This window comes from Mobula hypostoma, chromosome 5 (assembly GCF_963921235.1).
Source record: "Mobula hypostoma chromosome 5, sMobHyp1.1, whole genome shotgun sequence".
Lineage (NCBI taxonomy): Eukaryota > Metazoa > Chordata > Chondrichthyes > Myliobatiformes > Myliobatidae > Mobula > Mobula hypostoma.
In genome coordinates, this window is record NC_086101.1 from 22,361,150 (window position 1) to 22,381,789 (window position 20,640).

General features: G+C 43.3%; 1 protein-coding gene across 5 annotated transcripts in view; it reads left to right on the forward strand.

Annotated features, from left to right (window-relative positions):
* Positions 1-20,640, forward strand: part of LOC134346678 (uncharacterized) — a 213,327-nt gene that overhangs the window by 83,513 nt on the left and 109,174 nt on the right. For all 5 annotated transcript variants that reach the window (XM_063048178.1, XM_063048179.1, XM_063048180.1 and 2 more), the window contains 4 exons: positions 1,541-1,801; positions 2,803-2,919; positions 8,962-9,063; positions 18,356-18,469. In XM_063048178.1, coding sequence (XP_062904248.1) covers positions 1,541-1,801; positions 2,803-2,919; positions 8,962-9,063; positions 18,356-18,469 — 594 coding nt within the window. The remainder of the gene's footprint in view (positions 1-1,540; positions 1,802-2,802; positions 2,920-8,961; positions 9,064-18,355; positions 18,470-20,640) is intronic.

Below are 20,640 nucleotides of genomic sequence, written 5' to 3' on the forward strand. Positions count from 1 at the left end.
TGGTAAATGCGGGTTCTTTTTTAACATTTAAGAATAAATTGGACAGATACATGGATAGGAGGTGTATGGAGGGATATGGTCTGTGTGCAGGTCAGTGGGACTAGGCAGAAAATAGTTCGGCACAGCCAAGAAGGGCCAAAAGCCCTTTTTCTGTGCTGTAGTTTTTCTGTGGTTTCTATAGAAGATTTCCCTTCACAGCTCCTTCAATTGTTGCACCTCGGCTGACCTTGAGCGTTAGCTTAGGCTCTGACTTCACTTGTCAGCTACAGTAGTGTCCTTCATCCATTCTGATTTGGAATATATCTGCCTTGCACTTCCCTTATTTTTCACAGAAACTCCAGCCATTGCTGCTCTGCTGTCCTCTGCTGTCCCTTTGTAGTCAATTTTGGCCAGTTCCCCCTAATAAGGGAGGAAGAAGCAAAAGAAGGGATATTGTATTCCAGTTTGACTAACCTCAGTGGCCGGGAGCGCGTTGGAGTCTATTATTAAGGATGAGGTTTCAAGGTATTTGGAGACTAATGGTAAAATAAGTCAAAGTCAGCATGGATTCTGTGAAGGGAAATCTTCCCTGATAATTTTGTTCCAGTTCCTTGAGGAAGTAACAAGCAATGTGGATAAAGGAGAGGCAGTGGATGTCATTTGCTTGGATTTTCAGAAGGCATTTGATAAGCAACCACAAATGAGGCTGTTTAACACGATAAAATCCTATGGTGTTACAGGAAAGATTCAGCAATGGATAGCAGAATGGCTGGGAGGCAGGAGGCAGCGAGTGGGGAAAAAGGGGCCTTTTCTGGTTGGCTACCAGTGATGAGTGGTGTTCCTGGGGGTGGGGGGGGATCGGTATTAGAACTGCTACTTCTCACATTGTTTGTCAATAATTTAGATAATGGATTGATGGCTTTGTGACAAAGTATGCAGATGATACGAAGATCGTTGGAGGGTCAGGTACTGCTGAAGAAGGAATGTGCAGCAGGACTTTGACAAATTGGAAGAATGCGTAAAAAAGTGGCAGATGGAATAGAGTGTTTGGAAATGTATGATAATGCATGTTGGTAAAAGGAACAATAGTGCAGACTATTATCTAAACAGGGAGAAGGTTCAAACATCACTTCCTGAGCCTCTCATTCATCTGTACCATCATCCTATTCCTGCTCTGACTGGCACGTCTATGAACTAGCAAATGAACATCTAAAACAGAGATGAAACAGTTTTGAGTTTTTGCTTCCACAGTTTTGAGGAAGATCGTTTGGAATCTTTGAATATTTTTGAGGCAGAGGTAAATGGATCCTGGATAAACAGAAAGGTGAACCGTTATCGTGGGAGATGGGAATATCTACCATCAGGTTCGCTGTGATCTTGTGCAATGGAAGAGCAGGATTGAGGTTTAAATGGCTTTTATTTCCATTGTTGTGTATATATATTTGGTGTGTAGAACCGACTGTGCTTTCGTACCTTTGTACATATCTGGTACAATGTCACATGGTAAGATTGCATTCTACATCAAGATAGGAATATCATGGTTTCATATTCTCTCCTTTAGATGAGCTGTCAGAAGGTTCCATATTGCCCAACATCGAATCACTGGGTTTCACGGTCGAGCTCACCTGTGATGTCACTGGAGATTCGAATGTGTATCAGTGGCAAAAGAATGGAGGGGATATCTCCCAGCGTCACCAACTAACAGATGAAAACAGAACACTTGTTATCCCAAGCGCTTCATCTGAAGACTGTGGAGTGTACACCTGTATCACAACCAATCCCGTCAGCTCCATCCAGACAAACCACACCTTAATGTTGGGAGGTGAGCTTCATTCATGAATGACATTTTGCGATTAGCATTTAGACCATATGGGTGGCCTATTGAATACAGCCGATGCAAATCAGTGCGGTAGCAGAGAGAGGCAAAAGCTGAATTAATTGGGTTCACAGAATCACAGAATAGTTATCGCAGAGAAGAAAGTCATTCAGCCATTTAAGAATAGATTGGTTCGATCACCTAGCAAACAACTGAATCCTATTGCTCTGTCCTCTCCCCACAGCTCTGTAAATTCTTTCTTTCAGTTACTTATCCAGACGTCATATGAAATTACAGTTGAATATCCCTTCACTATTCCTGACAATGAACTCTAGACCCTGTCCACTACGGTGCATAAAAAAAATCCCCAAGGTATTATTTGTTCTTCTCCCGAAGGGCCTGTATTGTGCTGTAGGTTTTCACTTCGACTTTCTTCCTCTTTATGCCTTTTTTATCAGGAAGGCAAAGATCCTATCTTTGTCAAACTACTTTTGTAACCCTTTCTACAAATCTCTTGTTGGTGTAACCCTTTTAGAATTGGCTCCTTTGTATGCTCTTCTCATTCTTCCAACTCTTGGGATGGGATAAATAGGCAGATAATGCACTTCACCAATCAATTAGAACAAACTGCCCACATGTGCATTTGTGTAGCAGCCCCTGACATCAGCTGGAAAGTAGCAGCAGAGTGTGTGGTGACACTTGCAGTCTGCCCTGCCCTCAGCACATCCTCAGGTTGTGTTGGTTGTTAACACAAACATTACATTTCCTTGTATGTTTTGACGTACATTCTGAATAATCCATTCTTGATTCGTATAACGATGCATTGTGATTAATGATTCTCAGAGTAGAGTCAGTCGGTGTCGGCCTGGGTCACAGATTGGTGAGATTAGACCGGGGTTGGAACATTCCCTTCTCAGCAGGAAATTATGGAACATTATGGTTGTTGCATTGTTTGTCATTCACTGCCCAATAGATGTTTAATGATTTGAATTTAATCTTAACTTTAGGGCTTTCCCTCAAGGACATTATAATGATTGCTGTATTGACAGCAGGACAGGTGATTTCTGCACCATCTCTTCATTCAGCAATATTGCCGGACCAGTGGAGGTGGAAAACCCTCAGAGGTATCTGTCATTGATTAATTTGCTCTTGCATGAACTTTCAGACACCACCCGGTAAACCTGAATGAACTTTAACATAAACAAGGGAAAATATGGGAAATCAATTCACCACTGACAACTTCCCCCCCACTTCCCCTCTGTCCCTCTGACCTGTGGGATGCAATTGCCCATTTTTCCCAGTTTTGAGGTGCTTTGCAGTGACACGGAATACCAGAAACAGTCTTGGAGTCACCTCTGACCAAACTACAGAAGATATTTGGGAGAAGTGGCCATGAGAGGAGCTGTCTTCATTCAGTTGTGTTTGCTGCATTGTGTTGTCTCATCTCACTGTAACACCAAGTCTGTTTAGAGGTGGGACTGAGGGAAAGATGACCTTTCATCCTGATGGTGGCTGTGCCTTTGGAAACAGGGACCTCTTTCACATATACGGCAGAATTGTGAAAGGAGTTCTACTCCCCATCTAGTGTCAGGGGGTTTTAGTAGTTGTCCCTCAGACCTGCTGGTGAGTGTACAGTACATGTGGCTCTTTCTTTCATACTTGGTGGTAATTTCTCTTGGCTGTTTGTAAAAGTTTATTTTGAAAGAACCTCTCCTTCCAATGCAGTTTTCCACATGGGACACCTCTGTCTCCCAGAACCAAAGAAGATGCAACACCTGTTTTATTACCTCTTCCCTTTCCCCATTCCTGGCACACATATAACCCCTCCAGGTAAAGCAGTGAGTGACTTGTACTTCCAATTCTGTGTCCTCACAGCAGTTTCCTGCACATTGGAGAAACCATTGCAGGTTGTATGACCACTTTGCAGAACACAAAGGGTAACAGTGAGCTTCCAGTTGCCTATCACTTTAGTTTTCTCTCTGATTTCCCGTCTTTAATCTCTTCTCCAGTTCCAGCAAAGCCCATTGAGGAGCAGCATCCCTTCCACATTGAGTCCCAAGAGCTGCAATAATGAATTCATCAATTTCAGATAACCAGCCATTCCAGTTTATGTTAGAACTGACCACTTCTGATACAAGATCAGAGTGTCTAACCATAACTCTGTTTTCCACTCTCCACAGATGCAGAAATGGAAATCTAGAATTCTTTTTTATTCCAGATTTCCAGCAACTACAGTGTATCGTACACAATTGTTTTTCTTTCTCTCTTGTATTTCTCAGGATTTCTCTCACTCCTCTCTGTGACTAGAAACATCAAGTCTCTGCAGAAATGCTGTTTGTACTGCTGAGTACCTCCAGCATTTTCTATGATACACTCAGTAACCACTTTATCAGCTTTTCCCTGTACCTAATAAAGTGGCCACTGAGTGTGTGTTCATGGTCTTCTGCTGCTGTAGCCCATCCACTTCAAGGTTCGACATGTTGTCTGTCAAAGATGTTCTGCTGCACACCACTGTTGTAACGTGGTTATTTGAATTACTGTCACCTTCCTGTCAGCTTGATACAGTCTGGCCATTCTCTGACAAAACATTTTCAGCCTCAGAACTGTCACTCACTGGATGTTTTTTTTTGCATTTTAGACCATTCTCTGTAAACTCTGGAGACAGTTGTGCATGACAATCTCAGGAGATCAGCAGTTTCTGAGATATTCAAATCACCACATCTGGCACCAACAATCATTCTACAGTCAAAGTCACTTGGATCACATTTCTGCCCTATTCTAGTGTTTGGTCGGAGCAACAATTGAGCCTCATGACAATGTTTGCATGTTATTATGCATTGAGTTGCTGCCACATGATTGGCTGATTAGATATTCACATTAATGAGCAGGTATACAGGTGTACCTAATAAAGTGGCCACTGAGTGTATTTCAGAATCTCAACACATGGGGTTTTCCAGTCACTATATTGTTTTGGACACATTCAAGACATTGTGTTCAGCTCCAGTCACCAGGCAACCGGATGGATTTGAATGACCAGACAGTGACGTTGCCATGACTGAGCTGCAGGATTTTGCTTTTATTTAAATGCAGAGAGGTGACGATGGGAGATTTCAAAGTAGGAGGATCAATATCTGAGGAGAAGGAACCATTAACAATGTCAGTTAACATTTGACCTGGAAGAGAAGTTGGCAGTGAAGAGGATCAATTGAACTAGATGGGCAGGATTAGAACGGGGATGGTACATCAAAGTTGATAGTACATTTATTATCAAAGTATGTATACGATATACAACATTGAGATCCGTCTCCTTACAGGCAGCCACAAAACAAAGAAACACAATAGAACCCATTAAAAAAAAGACTGTCAAACACCCGATGTGTAGAAAAAAAATACAAACAATAAGATTAAGCAGATAACATTCAGAACTGAAGGTCATGAAAGTGAGTCCACAGGCACGAAGCCTGACACAGACACATGGTGGCTTTGTAGATAAACTGAAATTAGAACTGAGATGGGATAGAATCCAGTGAGAGAGAGATGCAATTTCAGCACCAGGGCAACAGGAACATTTGGGAACATTGATCCAGTGGCAAAGGGATGGGAGGGAACCACAGAGACAGGTGGACAGTCTCAGTCACACCCATCAATGGGCATCTAACATCTTGTTAGAAGGAAAATTACAGAGACAGGAGCAAATCAGGGATTATTCTTGCAATTTCACTTAAACTTTGAACAAATAATTTAATGATTGGGAGGATGATCGATGATGCTGAATCAGGGGCCACTGGATCTGATGGTTTAAAACAGTTCTCACGCAGCTACTGTGCGATACAAAATGCACACCAGCCACAGCCCTGCAGACCTTTGCACCATGCTGCCTTCATCTTATGAGAGACAGCGCACCACAAGAACAAGTTTATCTGTGCCTGCTCATGCTGTTTCTATGCCTGATGCGAGCACCCACACACTGAATAGAAGCTTCCTTCACTGTGCTATCAGAATTTGGAACAGCCTTCCAGATGCTGTGGTTGGAAACATCTGCAACGGTGGAGTCCAAGCCTTCAAGAGTCGAGTGCACAAACACCTATCATCTCTGGGAGGGAAGTCACAGGCTTCTTCATAAGCTATCATGAAAGGGACCAGGATGGCAATGCTTGGTTGTTGGTATGTAGGGTTAATACCTGACTTTCAAGAGCACTTGTGGGTTGTGTTCCGGCTGGACTTAGTCCTTAAACTGCTGGAGAACAGTGCGGAAAGTACAGGTGCTGTTTTCTCCCGGTAGGGATTAGTTTTTAGTTCCAAGTGCTCCTGCCACGTTTTGTCACCCTGCAACCTTATCCTTCAATCTCTTTAAATTATGGAGGACAGCATGTGTATAATTGTCTCTCTCTAGCAGACCTCATCATGATCATTTCTACTATTGTTCAACGTTTCTTAATTGTACACATGATTATTTTGTGTTCTATCGCTGAGCAATAGTGAACCATCTGATTGGCCTATCAGAGTTCTCTTTGAGAACTAGTTGACTTGATCAGCATTTCTGATCTGGCTATTGGTCATGATTGCATTTAATTTTTTTTAAAAAAGGACATTTACTGTTAAGTCTTTTACATTTGGGGAGATAATAGACAGTAGGTGCAGGAGTAGGCCATTCAGCCCTTCGAGCCAGCACTGCCATTCACTGTGATCATGGCTGATCATCCACTATCAGTATCCAGTTCCTGCCTTATCCCCATAACCTTTGATTCCACTATCTTTAAGAGCTCTATCCATCTCTTTTTTGAAAGCATCCAGAGACTTGGCCTCCTCAGCCTTCAGGGGCAGAGCATTCCATATATGCACCACATTCTGGCTGAAAAAGTTTTTCCTCAACTCTGTTCTAAATAACCTACCCCTACTTCTTAAACTGTGGCCTCTGGTTCTGGACTCACCCATCAGCGGGAACATGCTTCCTGCCTGCAGCGTGTCCAATCCCTTAATAATCTTATATGTTTCAATAAGATCCCCTCTCAGCCTTCTAAATTCCAGAGTATACAAGCCCAGTCGCTCCAATCTTTCGACATACGACAGTCCCGCCATCCCGGGAATTAACCTTGTGAACCTACTTTGCACTCCCTCAATAGCAAGAATGACCTTCCTCAAATTTGGAGACCAAAACTGCACACAGTACTCCAGGTGTGGTCTCACCAGGGCCCTGTACAGCTGTAGAAGGAACTCTTTGCTATTATACTCAATTCCCCTTGTTATGAAGGCCAGCATGCCATTAGCTTTTTTCACTTCCTGCTGTACCTGCATGCTTGCTTTCAGTGACTGATGTACAAGAACACCTAGATCTCGTTGTGCTTCCCCTTTTCCTAACTTGACTCCATTTAGATAATAATCTGCCTTCCTGTTCTTACACCAAAGTGGATAACTTCACATTTATCCACATTAAACTGCATCTGCCATGTATCTGCCCACTCACCCAGCCTGTCCAAGGCACCCTGCATTCTCATAACCTCCTCCTCACATTTCACACTGCCCCCCAGCTTTGTGTCATCGGCAAATTTGCTAATGTTACTTTTAATTCCCTCATCTAAATCATTAATATATATTGTAAACAGCTGTGGTCCCAGCACTGAACCCTGCGGTACCCCACTGGTCACGGCCTGCCATTCCGAAAGGGACCCGTTAATCGCTACTCTTTGATTTCTGTCAGCCAGCCAATTTTCAATCCATGTTAGTACTCTGTCCCCAATACCATGTTGCTCTAATTTTGCCCGCTAATCTCCTATGTGGGACTTTATCAAAGGCTTTCTGAAAGTCCAGGTACACTACATCCACTGGCTCTCCCTTGTCCATTTTCATAGTTACATCCTCAAAAAATTCCTGAAGAATAATCAAGCACGATTTCCCCTTCGTAAATCTATGCTGACTTGGACCAATCCTGTTACTACTATCCAGATGTGTCGTAATTTCATCTTTTATAATTGACTCCAGCATCTTTCCCACCACCGACGTCGGGCTAACCGGTCTATAATTCCCTGTTTTCTCTCTTCCTCCCTTCTTGAAGAGAGGGACAACATTAGCCACTCTCCAATCCACAGGAACTGATCCTGAATCTATAGAACATTGGAAAATGATTACCAATGCGTCCATGATTTCTAAAGCCACCTCCTTAAGTACCCTGGGATGCAGACCATCAGGTCCCGGGGACTTATCTGCCTTCAGACCCAACAGCCAATCCAACACCATTTCCTGCCTAATATAAATTTCCTTCAATTCATCCATTACCCCAGGTCCTTTGGCCACTATTACATCTGGGAGATTGTTTGTGTTTTCCCTAGTGAAGACAGATCCATAGTATCTGTTCAACTCGTCTGCCATTTCCTTGTTCCCCATAATAAATTCACCCGCTTCTGTCTTCAAGGGCCCAATTTTGGTCTTAACTATTTTTTTTCCTTTTCACATACCTGAGGAAGCTTTTACTGTCCTCCTTTATATTCTTGGCTAGTTTACCTTCGTACCTCATCTTTTCTCCACGTATTGCCTTTTTAGTTACCTTCTGTTGCTCTTTAAAAGTTTCCCAATCCTCCGGCTTCCCACTCGTCTTTGCTATGTTATACCTCTTCTCTTTTATTTTTATACTGTCCATTACTTCCCTTGTCAGCCACGGCCTCCGCTTACTCCCCTTAGGATCTTTCTTCCTCTTTGGAATGAACTGATCCTGCAACTTCCGCATTATTCCCAGAAACACTTGCCATTGCTGTTCCACTGTCATCCCTGCTAGGGTATTGTTCCATTGAACTTTGGCCTGCTCTCCCTCATAGCACCATAGTTCCCTTTGTTCAACTGTAATACTGGCACTTCCGAATTTCCCTTCTCCCTCTCAAATTGTAGATTAAAACTTAATCATATTATGGTCACTACCTCCAAATGGCTCCTTTACCTCGAGGTCCCTGATCAAATCCGGTTCATTGCACAACACTAAATCTAGAATTGAGATGAGATGGAGGGTTTGCCATTGGTAACAACTGGGGTGAGAGAGTAACAGTTAAAGTGGGTCAATGGTGGGATTGTGATTGCTCCCTGGGGAGCTAGCATTGATTGATGTCCAGAATGGCCTTCAATGTCATAACCAGTGTTCATTGTTAATGGCTTTCATATTTTTTTTTATTTCTCCACAGGACGTCTGGGATACAGATTTTATTTTCTAAGCCTGTGGATCTGTAATACTTTGTCACTTACCACCATGTACATTGTGTTAGTGTATTGGTCTGTGGTTGCAGGTACGTGACCAATACTCTTATGATTCACAATTGTTTAATTCAAAATTGCTTAATATATTTTCCTTGTACACAAATGTTAAGGAGAACAAAGTAATTATTATTCTGGAATGATGTAGCTAAATAATATTTTAATAATAATAATAATGATATTCACTTCAGAACTCATGGTACTGAGGTGAAAACAGATCAACCCTAATCCCGAGGGGTTGCTGATATGCCGGATTTGACTGAGGTTTAATTGCGTTTATACAATGATATCACAGTGTCAGCACACAGAGACCAGTAGTTTACTGTCTCTGGGTTAGTTTCCTGTAGTCTCTACCCAGTTACCATCATGAGAGATTCCAGTGGGATGCTCAATATCACCCTCTCAGGACAAGCTGAGGGGAGTAACTACAGGACCCACATCCCCCAAACCAGTGCGAGGGAAGTGTTGCATTTTCAGAAGTCTGGTCTTGGGCATTTAAACAAGTGCTGGGGACTTCAGACGGTGTGACTGAGGCTACATTTACTCACTGAGAGGAGACCATGGCATGTAGTCAGGAGCATCTCCAAGTTCCAGTCTAATGACACTGCAGTTTCCCGACAGGAGGATGTTGCACAGGGAATGACATCACCAGTGTTGTGGATGTGGAAACCCCACTAGGGTGTGAGGATGACCACTGTACACAGCACACTGTTGAATTTCTGTGGAGGGCATTTCCACTCTGGAAAAAGTAAAACACAATCAAAATTTAGATAATTGGGCTTTGATCCAGGGAAGGTGGGATCTGTTCCGACGGGACCGTTTACACCTGAACTGGAGGGGTACTAACATTCTTGCAGGAAAGTTTGCTAATGCTGCTTGCGGGGGTTTAAACTAAATTTGCAGGGGGCAGGGATCCAGAATGTGAGAGAGGATAGTGAGATGAAGTATAAAGGACAGGTGGGGACTACACGGTTCCGGAATATTACGTGAAGTAGAGAAAGGTGAGGCGGAACGAGTGATAAGGAGGATACATGTGCAGAGGGATGGTCTGACGGAGCATGGAGTTAAATGTGCAGAAAGAGTAAGTAAATTTAAGAAGGACAACAAAATTCAAGGGGCGTATAACCCGGTGAGAGTTCGGGGAGCTGGGTTATGCACAATAGGTAGCGATTTAAACAGAGAGAGGAGAAATGGGTTAAAAATTCTATATCTGAATGCACGAAGTGTCAGAAATAAGGCGGATGAGCTTGAAGCTCAGGTGTGAATGGGTAACTATGATGTTGTTGGGATAACGGAGACATGGCTGCAGGGGGATCAGACCTGGGAATTGAATGTACAAGGGTATACGTGCTATCGAAGGGACAGAAAAGTGGGCAGAGGGGGTGGGGTGGCCCTGTTGGTGAGGAATGAGATTCAGTCCCTTGCAAGCGGGGACATAGAATCAGGAGAAGTAGAGTCAGTGTGGATAGAACTGAGAAACAGTAAGGGCAAAAAGACCCTAATAGGTGTTATCTACAGGCCCCCAAACAGTAGCATGGATATTGGGTGCAAGTTGAATAGGGAGTTAACAATGGCATGTGGCAAAGGAAATGTCGCAGTAGTTATGGGGGATTTCAACATGCAGGTGAACTGGGAAAATCAGGTTGGTACTGGACCCCAGGATAGGGAGTTTGTAGAGTGCCTATGGGATGCATTTTTGGAGCAACTTGTACGAGTGCCGACCAGGGATAAGGCTATTCTGGATTTAGTGTTGTGCAATGAACAGGATTTGATAAGTGATCTTGAAGTAAAGGAGCCATTAGGAGGTAGTGACCATAATATGATAAGTTTTTATCTGCAAGTTGAGAGGGATAAGGGCAGATCAGAAGTGTCAGTATTGCTGTTGAACAAAGGAGACTATGGAGCCATGAGGGAGGAGCTGGCCAAAGTTGACTGGTCGGTTATCCTAGCAGAAAAGACAGTGGAACAGCAATGGCAGGTATTCTTGGGAATAATGCACAAGGTGCAAAATCAGTTCATCCCCCGGAGAAGGAAGGATTCAAAGGGGGGAAAGTAGCCACAGTGGTTGACAAAGGAAGTCAGAGATAGCATAGCATTAAAAAAGAAGTATAACAGAGCTAAGGTGAGTGGGAAGACGGATGATTGGGAAATTTTTAAGGAGCAACAGAACTTAACTAAAAAGGCTATATGGGGAGAAAAAATGAGGTATGAACGCAAGCTAGCGAGGAATATAAAGGGGGATAGCAAAAGTTTTTTTAGGTATGTGAAGAGAAGGAAGATAGTTAAGAACAATGTTGGGCCCTTGAAGAATGAATTGGGAGAAATTGTTGTGGGAAACAGAGAAATGGCAGACGAATTTAATAAGTACTTTGGATCTGTCTTCACTAGGGAAGACACAAGCAATCTCCCAGATGTATGGATGGGCCAACAATGTAGAGTAACAGAGGAACTGAAACAGATTGACATTAGGAAGGAAACGGTGATGAGTAGACTGATGGGCTGAAGGCTAACAAATCCCCAGGTCCAGATGGTCTGCATCCTAGGGTACTAAAGGAGGTGGCTCTGGAAATTGCGGATGCATTGGTGATCATTTTCCAATGTTCCTTAGATTCAGGATCAGTTCCTGAGGATTGGCGAATGGCTAATGTTATCCCACTTTTTAAGAAAGGAGGGAGGGAGAAAACAGAGAACTATCACCCTGTTAGCCTAACATCAGTAGTGGGGAAGATGCTAGAGTCTATTATTAAAGATGAAATAGCGGCATATTTTGATAGCAGTGATAGGATTGGGCCGAGCCAGCATGGATTTACCAAGGGCAAATCATGCTTGACTAATCTATTGGAGTTTTTTCAAGGATGTAACCAGGAAGATAGACGCGGGAGATCCAGTGGATGTGGTGTACCTTGACTGTCAGAAGGCATTTGATAAGGTCTCCACAAAGGAGATTGGTGGGTAAAATCAGAGCTCATGGCATTGGGGGGAGGATATTGACATGGATAGAAAACTGCTTGGCAGATAGAAAGCAAAGGGTAGCAGTGAATGGGTGTTTCTCGGAATGGCAGGTGGTGACTAGTGGGGTACCACAGGGCTTGGTATTGGGACTTCAGCTGTTTACGATTTACGTCAATGATTTAGAGGAAGGCATTGTGAATAACATCAGCAAGTTTGCTGATGATACTAAGCTGGGTGGCAGTGTGACGTGATGAGGATGTTAGGAGAATTCAAGGTGACTTGGATAGGCTGGGTGAGTGGGCAGAAACTTGGCAGATGGCGTTTAATGTGAATAAGTGTGAGGTTATTCACTTTGGGAGCAAGAACAGGAAGGCAGATTATTATCTAAACGGTGTGGAGATAGGTAAGGGAGAAATACAAAGAGATCTAGGAGTACTTGTTCATTAGTCTCTGAAGGTGAATGAGCAAGTGCAGCAGGCAGTGAAGAAGGCTAATGGAATGTTGGCCTTTATTACAAAGGGAATTGAGTACAAGAGCAAGGAAATTCTTTTGCATTTGTACAGGCCCTGGTGAGACCACACCTGGAGTATTGTGTGCAGTTTTGGTCTCCAGGGTTAAGGAAGGACATCCTGGCTGTGGAGGAGGTGCAGCGTAGGTTCACTAGGTTAATTCCTGGGATGTCTGGACTGTCTTACGCAGAGAGGTTAGAGAGACTGGGCTTAGACACGCTGGAATTAAGGAGATTGAGGGGGGATCTGATTGAGACAGATAAGATTATTAAGTGAGTGGACAAGATAGAGGCAAGAAATATGTTCCAGATGCTGGGAGAGTCCAGTACCAGAGGGCATGGTTTAAGAATAAGAGGTAGGTCATTTAGGACAGAGTTGAGGAGGAACTTCTTCTCCCAGAGAGTTGTGGAGGTGTAGAACGCGCTGCCTCAGAAGGCAGTGGAGGCCAATTCTCTGGATGCTTTCAAGAAGGAGCTAGATAGGTATCTTATGGATAGGGGAATCAAGGGTTATGGGGACAAGGCAGGAACCGGGTATTGATAGTAGATGATCAGCCATGATCTCAGAATGGTAGTGCAGGCTCGAAGGGCCGAATGGTCTACTTCTGCACCTATTGTCTATTGTCTATAAAATGGTGCTTTGTAAGGGAATTTCTGTGGTAACGTTTCTCAGTCCCAAAGTGTGGAAATAGCTTCCATCTACCATTAATATCTTGAAAACTCCAATTACACCTGAATAAACTGCAGAGAATGCAGTCCTAGTCTGTGTAATCGCTCATAAGTTAACAGTCCAGTACTCCTCTGCCTTTGGTTGAGACATTAAACCAAGGAATCTTTTATGTTCTCCAGGAGAACGTAATGGATCACCTAGAGCTATTTTCTGAACGGAAACAAAGTTCTCACCAGTATCCAAGAAATAATTCTTCCAACCAGCATCACTGAAGCAGAATTAGCTTGGTTGTCAGAGGCAGAGGTGACAATTGATGACAAATCGTGTACTGCAGTGATTGGTGCTCAGTCCGCTGTTGTTTGTCATTGACGTTAACGATTTGGACAAAAATGTAGGTGACATGATCAGTAAATCCATGGACAACAGCAAAATCTGTACAGATTGGATGGGTTGCACCTGAACACGAGGGGGAGCAATATCCTTGCAGGTAGGTTTGCTAGCATGGTTCGGGAGGGTTTAAACTAATTTGCGAGGGGGATGGGACCCAGAGCGATAGAGCAGGGAAAGAAGTGCATGGAGTAAAGCCAGATCTAACATACAGAGAGGCTTTGAGGAAAGAGAAGCAGAATAAATGGTGTAAAGACAGTAAGGTAGAAGGGCTGAAATGTGTGTACCTCAATGCAAGAAGCATCAGGAACAAAGGTGATGAACTGAGAGCTTGGATACATACATGGAATTATGATGTAGTGGCCATTACAGAGACTTGGCTGGCACTAGGGCAGGAATGGATTCTCAATATTTCTGGATTTCAGTGCTTTAATAAGGGAAAGAGAGGGCGAAAAAAGGGGAGGAGGGGTGGCATTACTGGTCAGCGATACTATTACAGCTACAGAAAGGGTGGGGAATGTAGCAGGATCCTTCTTTTGTCAATATGGGTGGAAGTCAGGAACAGGAAGGGAGCAGTTACTCTACTGGGGGTATTCTATAGGCCCCCTGGTAGCAGCAGAGATACAGAGGAGAAGATTGGGAGGCAGATTTTGGAAAGGTGCGAAAATTACAGGGTTGTTATCATGGGTGACTTTAACTTCCCTAATATTGATTGGCACCTGATTAGTTCCAAGGGTTTAGATGGGGCACACTTGTTAAGTGTGTCCAGGATGGATTCCTGTCACAGTATGTGGACAGGCCGACCAGGGGGAATGCCATACTAGATCTAGTACTAGGTAATGAGCCGGGTAAGGTCACAGATCTCTCAATGGGTGAGCATCTGGGGGACAGTGACCACCGCTCCCTGGCCTTTATAATTATCATGGCAAAGGATAGAATCAAAGAGGACAGGAAAATTTTTAATTGGGAAAGGCAAATTATGAGGTTATAAGGCTAGAACTTGCGGGTGTGAATTGGGATGATGTTTTTGCAGGGAAATGTACTATGGACATGTGGTCGATGTTTAGAAATCTCTTGCGGGATGTTAGTGATAAATTTGTCCTGGTGAGGAAGATAAAGAATGGTAGGGTGAAGGAACCATGTGTGACAAGTGAGGTGGAAAATCTAGTCAGGAGGAAGAAGGCAGCATACATGAGGTTTAGGAAGCAAGGATCAGCTGGGTCTATTGAGGAATATAGGGAAACAAGAAAGGAGCTTAAGAAGGGTCTGAGAAGAGCAAGAAGGGGGCATGAGAAGGCCTCGGCGAGTAGGGTAAAGGAAAACCCCAAGGCATTCTTCAATTATGTGAAGAAAAAAAGGATGACAGGAGTGAAGGTAGGACCGATTAGAGATAAAGGTGGGAAGATATGCCTGCAGGCTGTGGAAGTGAGAGAGGTCCTCAATGAACTCTTCCGTATTCACCAATGAGAGGAAACTTGATGATGGTGAGGACAATATGAGTGAGGTTGATGTTCTGGAGCATGTTGATATTAAGGGAGAGGATGTGTTGGAGTTGTTAAAATACATTAGGGCAGATAAGTCCCCGGGGCCTGACGGAATATTCCCCAGGCTGCTCCACGAGGCGAGAGAAGAGATTGCTGAGCCTCTGGCTAGGATCTTTATGTCCTCGTTGTCCACGGGAATGGTACCGGAGGATTGGAGGGAGGCAAATGTTGTTCCCTTGTTCAATAAAGGTAGTAGGGATAGTCCGGGTAATTATAGACCAGTGAGCCTTCCACCTGTGGTGGGAAAGCTGTTGGAAAAGATTCTTAGAGATAGGATCTATAGGCATTTAGAGAATCATGTTCTGATCAGGGACAGTCAGCATGGCTTTGTGAAGGGCAGATCGTGTCTAACAATCCTGATAGAGTTCTTTGAGGAGGTGACCAGGCATATAGATGAGGGTAGTGCAGTGGATGTGATCTATATGGATTTTAGTAAGGCATTTGACAAGGTTCCACACGGTAGGCTTCTTCAGAAAGTTAGAAGGCATGGGATCCAGGGAAGTTTGCCCAGGTGGATTCAGAATTGGATTGCCTGCAGAAGGCAGAGGGTGGTGGTGGAGGTAGTACATTCAGATTGGAGGATTGTGACTTCTGGTGTCCACAAGGATCTGTTCTGGGACCTCTACTTTTCGTGATTTTTATTAACAACCTGGATGTTGGGGTAGAAGGGTGGGTTGGCAAGTTTGCAGACGACACAAAGGTTGGTGGTGTTGTAGATAGTGTAAAGGATTGTCAAAGATTGCAGAGAGACATTGATAGGATGCAGAAGTGGGCTGAGAAGTGGCAGATGGAATTCAACCCGGAGAAGTGTGAGGTGGTACACTTTGGAAGGGCAAACTCCAAGGCAGAGTACAAAGTAAATGGCAGGATACTTGGTAGTGTGGAGGAGCAGAGGGATCTCGGGATACATGTCCACAGATCCCTGAAAGTTGCCTCACAGGTGGATAGGGTAGTTAAGAAAGCTTATGGGGTGTTAGCTTTCATAAGTTCTGGGATAGAGTTTAAGAGTCGCGATGTAATGATGCAGGTCTATAAAACTCTGGTTAGGCCACACTTGGAGTATTGTGTCCAGTTCTGGTCACCTCACTATAGGAAGGATGTGGAAGCATTGGAAAGGGTACAGAGGAGATTTACAAGGATGCTGCCTGGTTTAGAAAGTATGCATTATGATCAGAGATTAAGGGAGCTAGGGCTTTACTCTTTGGAGAGAAGGAGGATGAGAGGAGACATGATAGAGGTGTACAAGATAATAAGAGGAATAGATAGAGTGGATAGCCAGCGCCTCTTCCCCAGGGCACCACTGCTCAATACAAGAGGACATGGCTTTAAGGTAAGGAGTGGGAAGTTCAAGGAGGATATTAGAGGAAGGTTTTTTACTCAGAGAGTGGTTGGTGCGTGGAATGCACTGCCTGAGTCAGTGGTGGAGGCAGATACACTAGTGAAGTTTAAGAGACTACTAGACAGGTATATGGAGGAATCTAAGGTGGGGGCTTATATGGGAGGCAGGGTTTGAGGGTCAGCACAACATTGTGGGCCGAAGGGCCTGCACTATTCTATGTTCTATGTTGTATGTTCTATGTTAAAATTGGTGCGATAGTGGACAGTGAAGAAAGTTGTCTAAGTGTAGAACAAGACCAAGATCATCTGTGTCAGTGGGCATAGGAATGGCAGATGGTAATTAACTTAGGACAAGTACATAGTTCCCTGGAAGTGGTGACACAGACAGACAGGATTGTAAAGAAGGTGAATGTTGTGCTTGCCTTCATCGGTAGGGCATTGAGTACAAGGTTGGGACGTCACATTACACATGTACAATCTTTAGTCAGGCCACACCTGGAGTATTATGTTCCAATCTTGCAGACATAAATAAATATTACATAAATGAATATTACATAATCAGAATCAGGTTTATTATCACCGGCATGTGTCCTGAAATATGTTAACTTAGCGGCAGTTCAATGCAATATATAATATAGAAGAAAATTATAATAGTAATAAATAAATAAGTGAATTACAGTATATGTATATTGAATAGATTAAAAATCATGTAAAAAATGAAATATTATATGTCAAAAAAGTAAAGTCGTGTTCAAGGACTCAATGTCCGTTGAGGAATCGGATGGCAGAGGGGAAGAAGCTGTTCCTGAATCACTGAGTGTGTGCCTTCAGGCTTCTGTACCTCCTACCTGATGGTATCAGTGAGAAAAGGGCATGGCCTGGATGCTGGAGGTCCTTAATAATGGACGCTACCTTTCTGAGACACTGTTCCTTGAAGATGTCCTGGGTACTTTGTAGGCTGGTACCCAGGATGGAGCCGACTAAACTTACAACCCTCTGCAGCTTCTTTCGGTCCTGTGCAGTAGCTTATCCCCACCCCTCATACCAGACAGTGATGCAGCCTGTCAGAATGTGATTAGACTGGAAAGAGTGCAGAAAAGATTCACCAAGATGGTGGGCATAGTTAAAGTTGATTTTCACTGTGGCTCCCATTCACAGAATTTGTCTGAATTGTTCAGTCTATGTACATCAGTGAATAGATATGCAGAGTGAAAGCAGCTGTCAGAAACACTCCTGTTTCCTTCCTCTGTTCACCATCTGACGTTCCAACACAAACATCTGGAGTGATGGAGCTGGTGACAGTGACTGACATGTCTGAGTGTTCGATGAATGCCATGTACAGCTTTTTCTTCTCTGATGGACTGTTGACTCCATCATGAAATGAGGGTAATTAGGTTGCAATCACATTGAATGCAGTCAGTGAGGAATTTCCACCAGTGAAGAACTGGCATCGAGCTCCAGTTATGAGCAACAGATTCTACGGAAACTGGTCAGAATTGGAATGAAAATGTCAGCAACTTTATGTGAAACTCATGCGTTTCTCCAAAATCAACTGTTGTCGATGTTGGGAGGAAGAAACTATGGACCTTAATGAACTCCTTAAGGTCTGGCTATTGGAACCAGAAGGAGCAGCCAGTGCAGAAATTGGCAGCAGGTGACATGTAAAGACTGGGCTGGAGACCCACGTGGAAAATAGAGTGGGCACTGTGAGTTAGTCATTCTTGCCTGGCATTGCAGTTCAGTGTCTTGTTAATCTATACAGGGTCTGCTGGTGAAGGTCTGGGTCACAGGTTGGCACACTGGTATGTTCCCTTCACTGGGACATCAGTGTAAGAGTTTGGTTGTTGCAACCACTGGAAGTTTTCATTGACATTTCCCTGGAGTTTTGTTACATGTTTGCTTATTTGATTTATTTTTAATTGCAGGCTTTTCACCGCTGGACTTTGTAGTGATTGCTGTGATGATCATAGGATTGCAGCTTTCTGCATTTTATATCAATGAACTTCGATTTGTGACCGAGATCAGGGAATTACTGAAAGGTATCTGTCATTGTTTAATACACACTTGGTTATAAATTTTCAAGCAAGTGAAATGTGACATATTTTCAAAAGAAAAAGATATCAAATTAAATCTCTGCAACACACATCCAAGTTGCTTGAATTTCCAGCATCTGCAGAATTCCTGTTGTTTTCAAATTAAATCTCGTCTGAATTATCAACACCCTGTCCCAACTCTTCCAATCCTCTACAATTGGTTGAAGTTGTCCTGTTCATTCCAGTTATGAGCTGATGTTTCGCAGTGACACAGAATGCCTGGAGATATTTGGGAATTGTCTCTGAACTGACTCCGGAGGGTCTTTAATAGAAGGGACCCTGAGAGGAGCTGACTCAATGCATTTGTGTTTCACATTGTGTTGAACTTCAATGTAACATAGAATCAGTTTGGAGCTGAGGACCGAGGGAAAGTTTCCCCCATGATCCTGGTAGTGGCAAGGTTGGGAAGGAGTAGGACTCGTCTCCCCTGTGTCTCTCTTGGATACTTACAACAACATTTTCATTCAAAAGCAGCTTTCAGCTCTGTGGCTTTTACCCCCAAGTTCATTTCCAGCTTATAAAACATCAAAATATTGTTATTCCTTCCTCATGTCCTCATTCAGGAACTTCCTGGCCAAGTCCACTTCAGAAATAAACTTTCAACACAGATTATCGTTCAAGAATAGTTGCAAAACCTCCAGCTCCTGGCATTAATATAATGAAAAGTACTGTGAAGCTTCAGAGACAAATTGCAAAATAATATGTCAGCAATCTGCAGGGAACAATAATGATGCAGGTGACCCTGGACTGAACATAGAGTTCGGTTTGAAAGGAGGAGCACAAGTGCAGAGTTTCAGACAGGGAAACTCAGAGTTTGGTCTTTGTGGTAAATCAAAGCACACACACCAGTGGTGGAGTGATGAAGATCAGGAGTTCACAGGAGAAGAGTTAGAGAAGTGAAGAAATCTCAAATGCATCTGGACTAAACTGCTGTAGAACTGGGTCAGGGAATGTGAGGGATAAAGTTTTAGCAGGTTCTGAGAGCACAGATGAGATTTTAATCATTAGGCTTAATAACAGGACACCTAAAACAGTAAACATCAATGTGGTTTAGTGAGAGGGATATCATGTTTGATCTCTTGCCTCTTTTTACAGTAATAACGTGCTGTGGGTAAGGGTGGATCTGGCGTGTTTAGATTTCCAGTGAACTTTTACTATGGTGTCATATCAAAGGTTATTGTGGAGAAAGTAAAACAGGAAGAAGACAGTCGGCATAAATGGGTCTTTTCTGGGTGTCAGGATGTAAAAGTGGATGCTGCTGTGTTTGTTTCTGGGAACAGAGATTTTCATAATTTTCTGTAATGTTCCTGCTGTGGGAGATGAAGGTACCAATGATATGGTGGTTAAATTTGGCGCAAGCATAAGTAGGAAAGTAAATTGTGATAAGGACATGTGGAGGGTCCAAAGTGATGAGAATGGGCAAATCATTGACAAATGGAGTGTAAGGTGGCAGAATGTGGAATTGTTCATTTTGTCAGGGAAAATGAAGGAGTGTATTATTGAAATGGGGAGAGGCTGCAGATGCAGAGGGAGCTGGTTCACTGGGTATCATTAGTAACTGTCTCAATTTCAGCTTCAGCAAGTAATTAGAGAAGGTAACTGAATGTCACATTTATTGTCGAGTGAACTGACTATACAAGAGATAAAATTATCTTCAGTTAAATAGGAGACGTTCAAGTTCAAGTTTATTGTCATCTGACTGTACATAATACAACCAAACAAAACAAATATTCCTCCAGACCACGGTGCACCCACAAAACACATATCACTGACAGCACAGAAAACAAAATATTACCACAAATACATAAATAAAATATAATTCAGAGTGCATGTAGTGTGCAGCACAGGTAGACAGTAAACAGCTTGCTGAGGGTGAGCAGTTTCAAGTTGCTGGGGGCCAACATCTCTGAAGATCTGTCCTGGACCAACATCTTCATACAATTACAAAGAAGGCACGGCAGCGGCTATATTTCTTGAGGAATTTGAGGACAACTGATATGTCACCAAAGTCACAAACAACTTTCTACCAATGCACTGTGAAGAGCTTTCTAACTGGTTGCTTCACCGTCTGGTGTGAGGGGTCAGTGTACAGGATCGGAATGAGCTGTAGAAAGTTG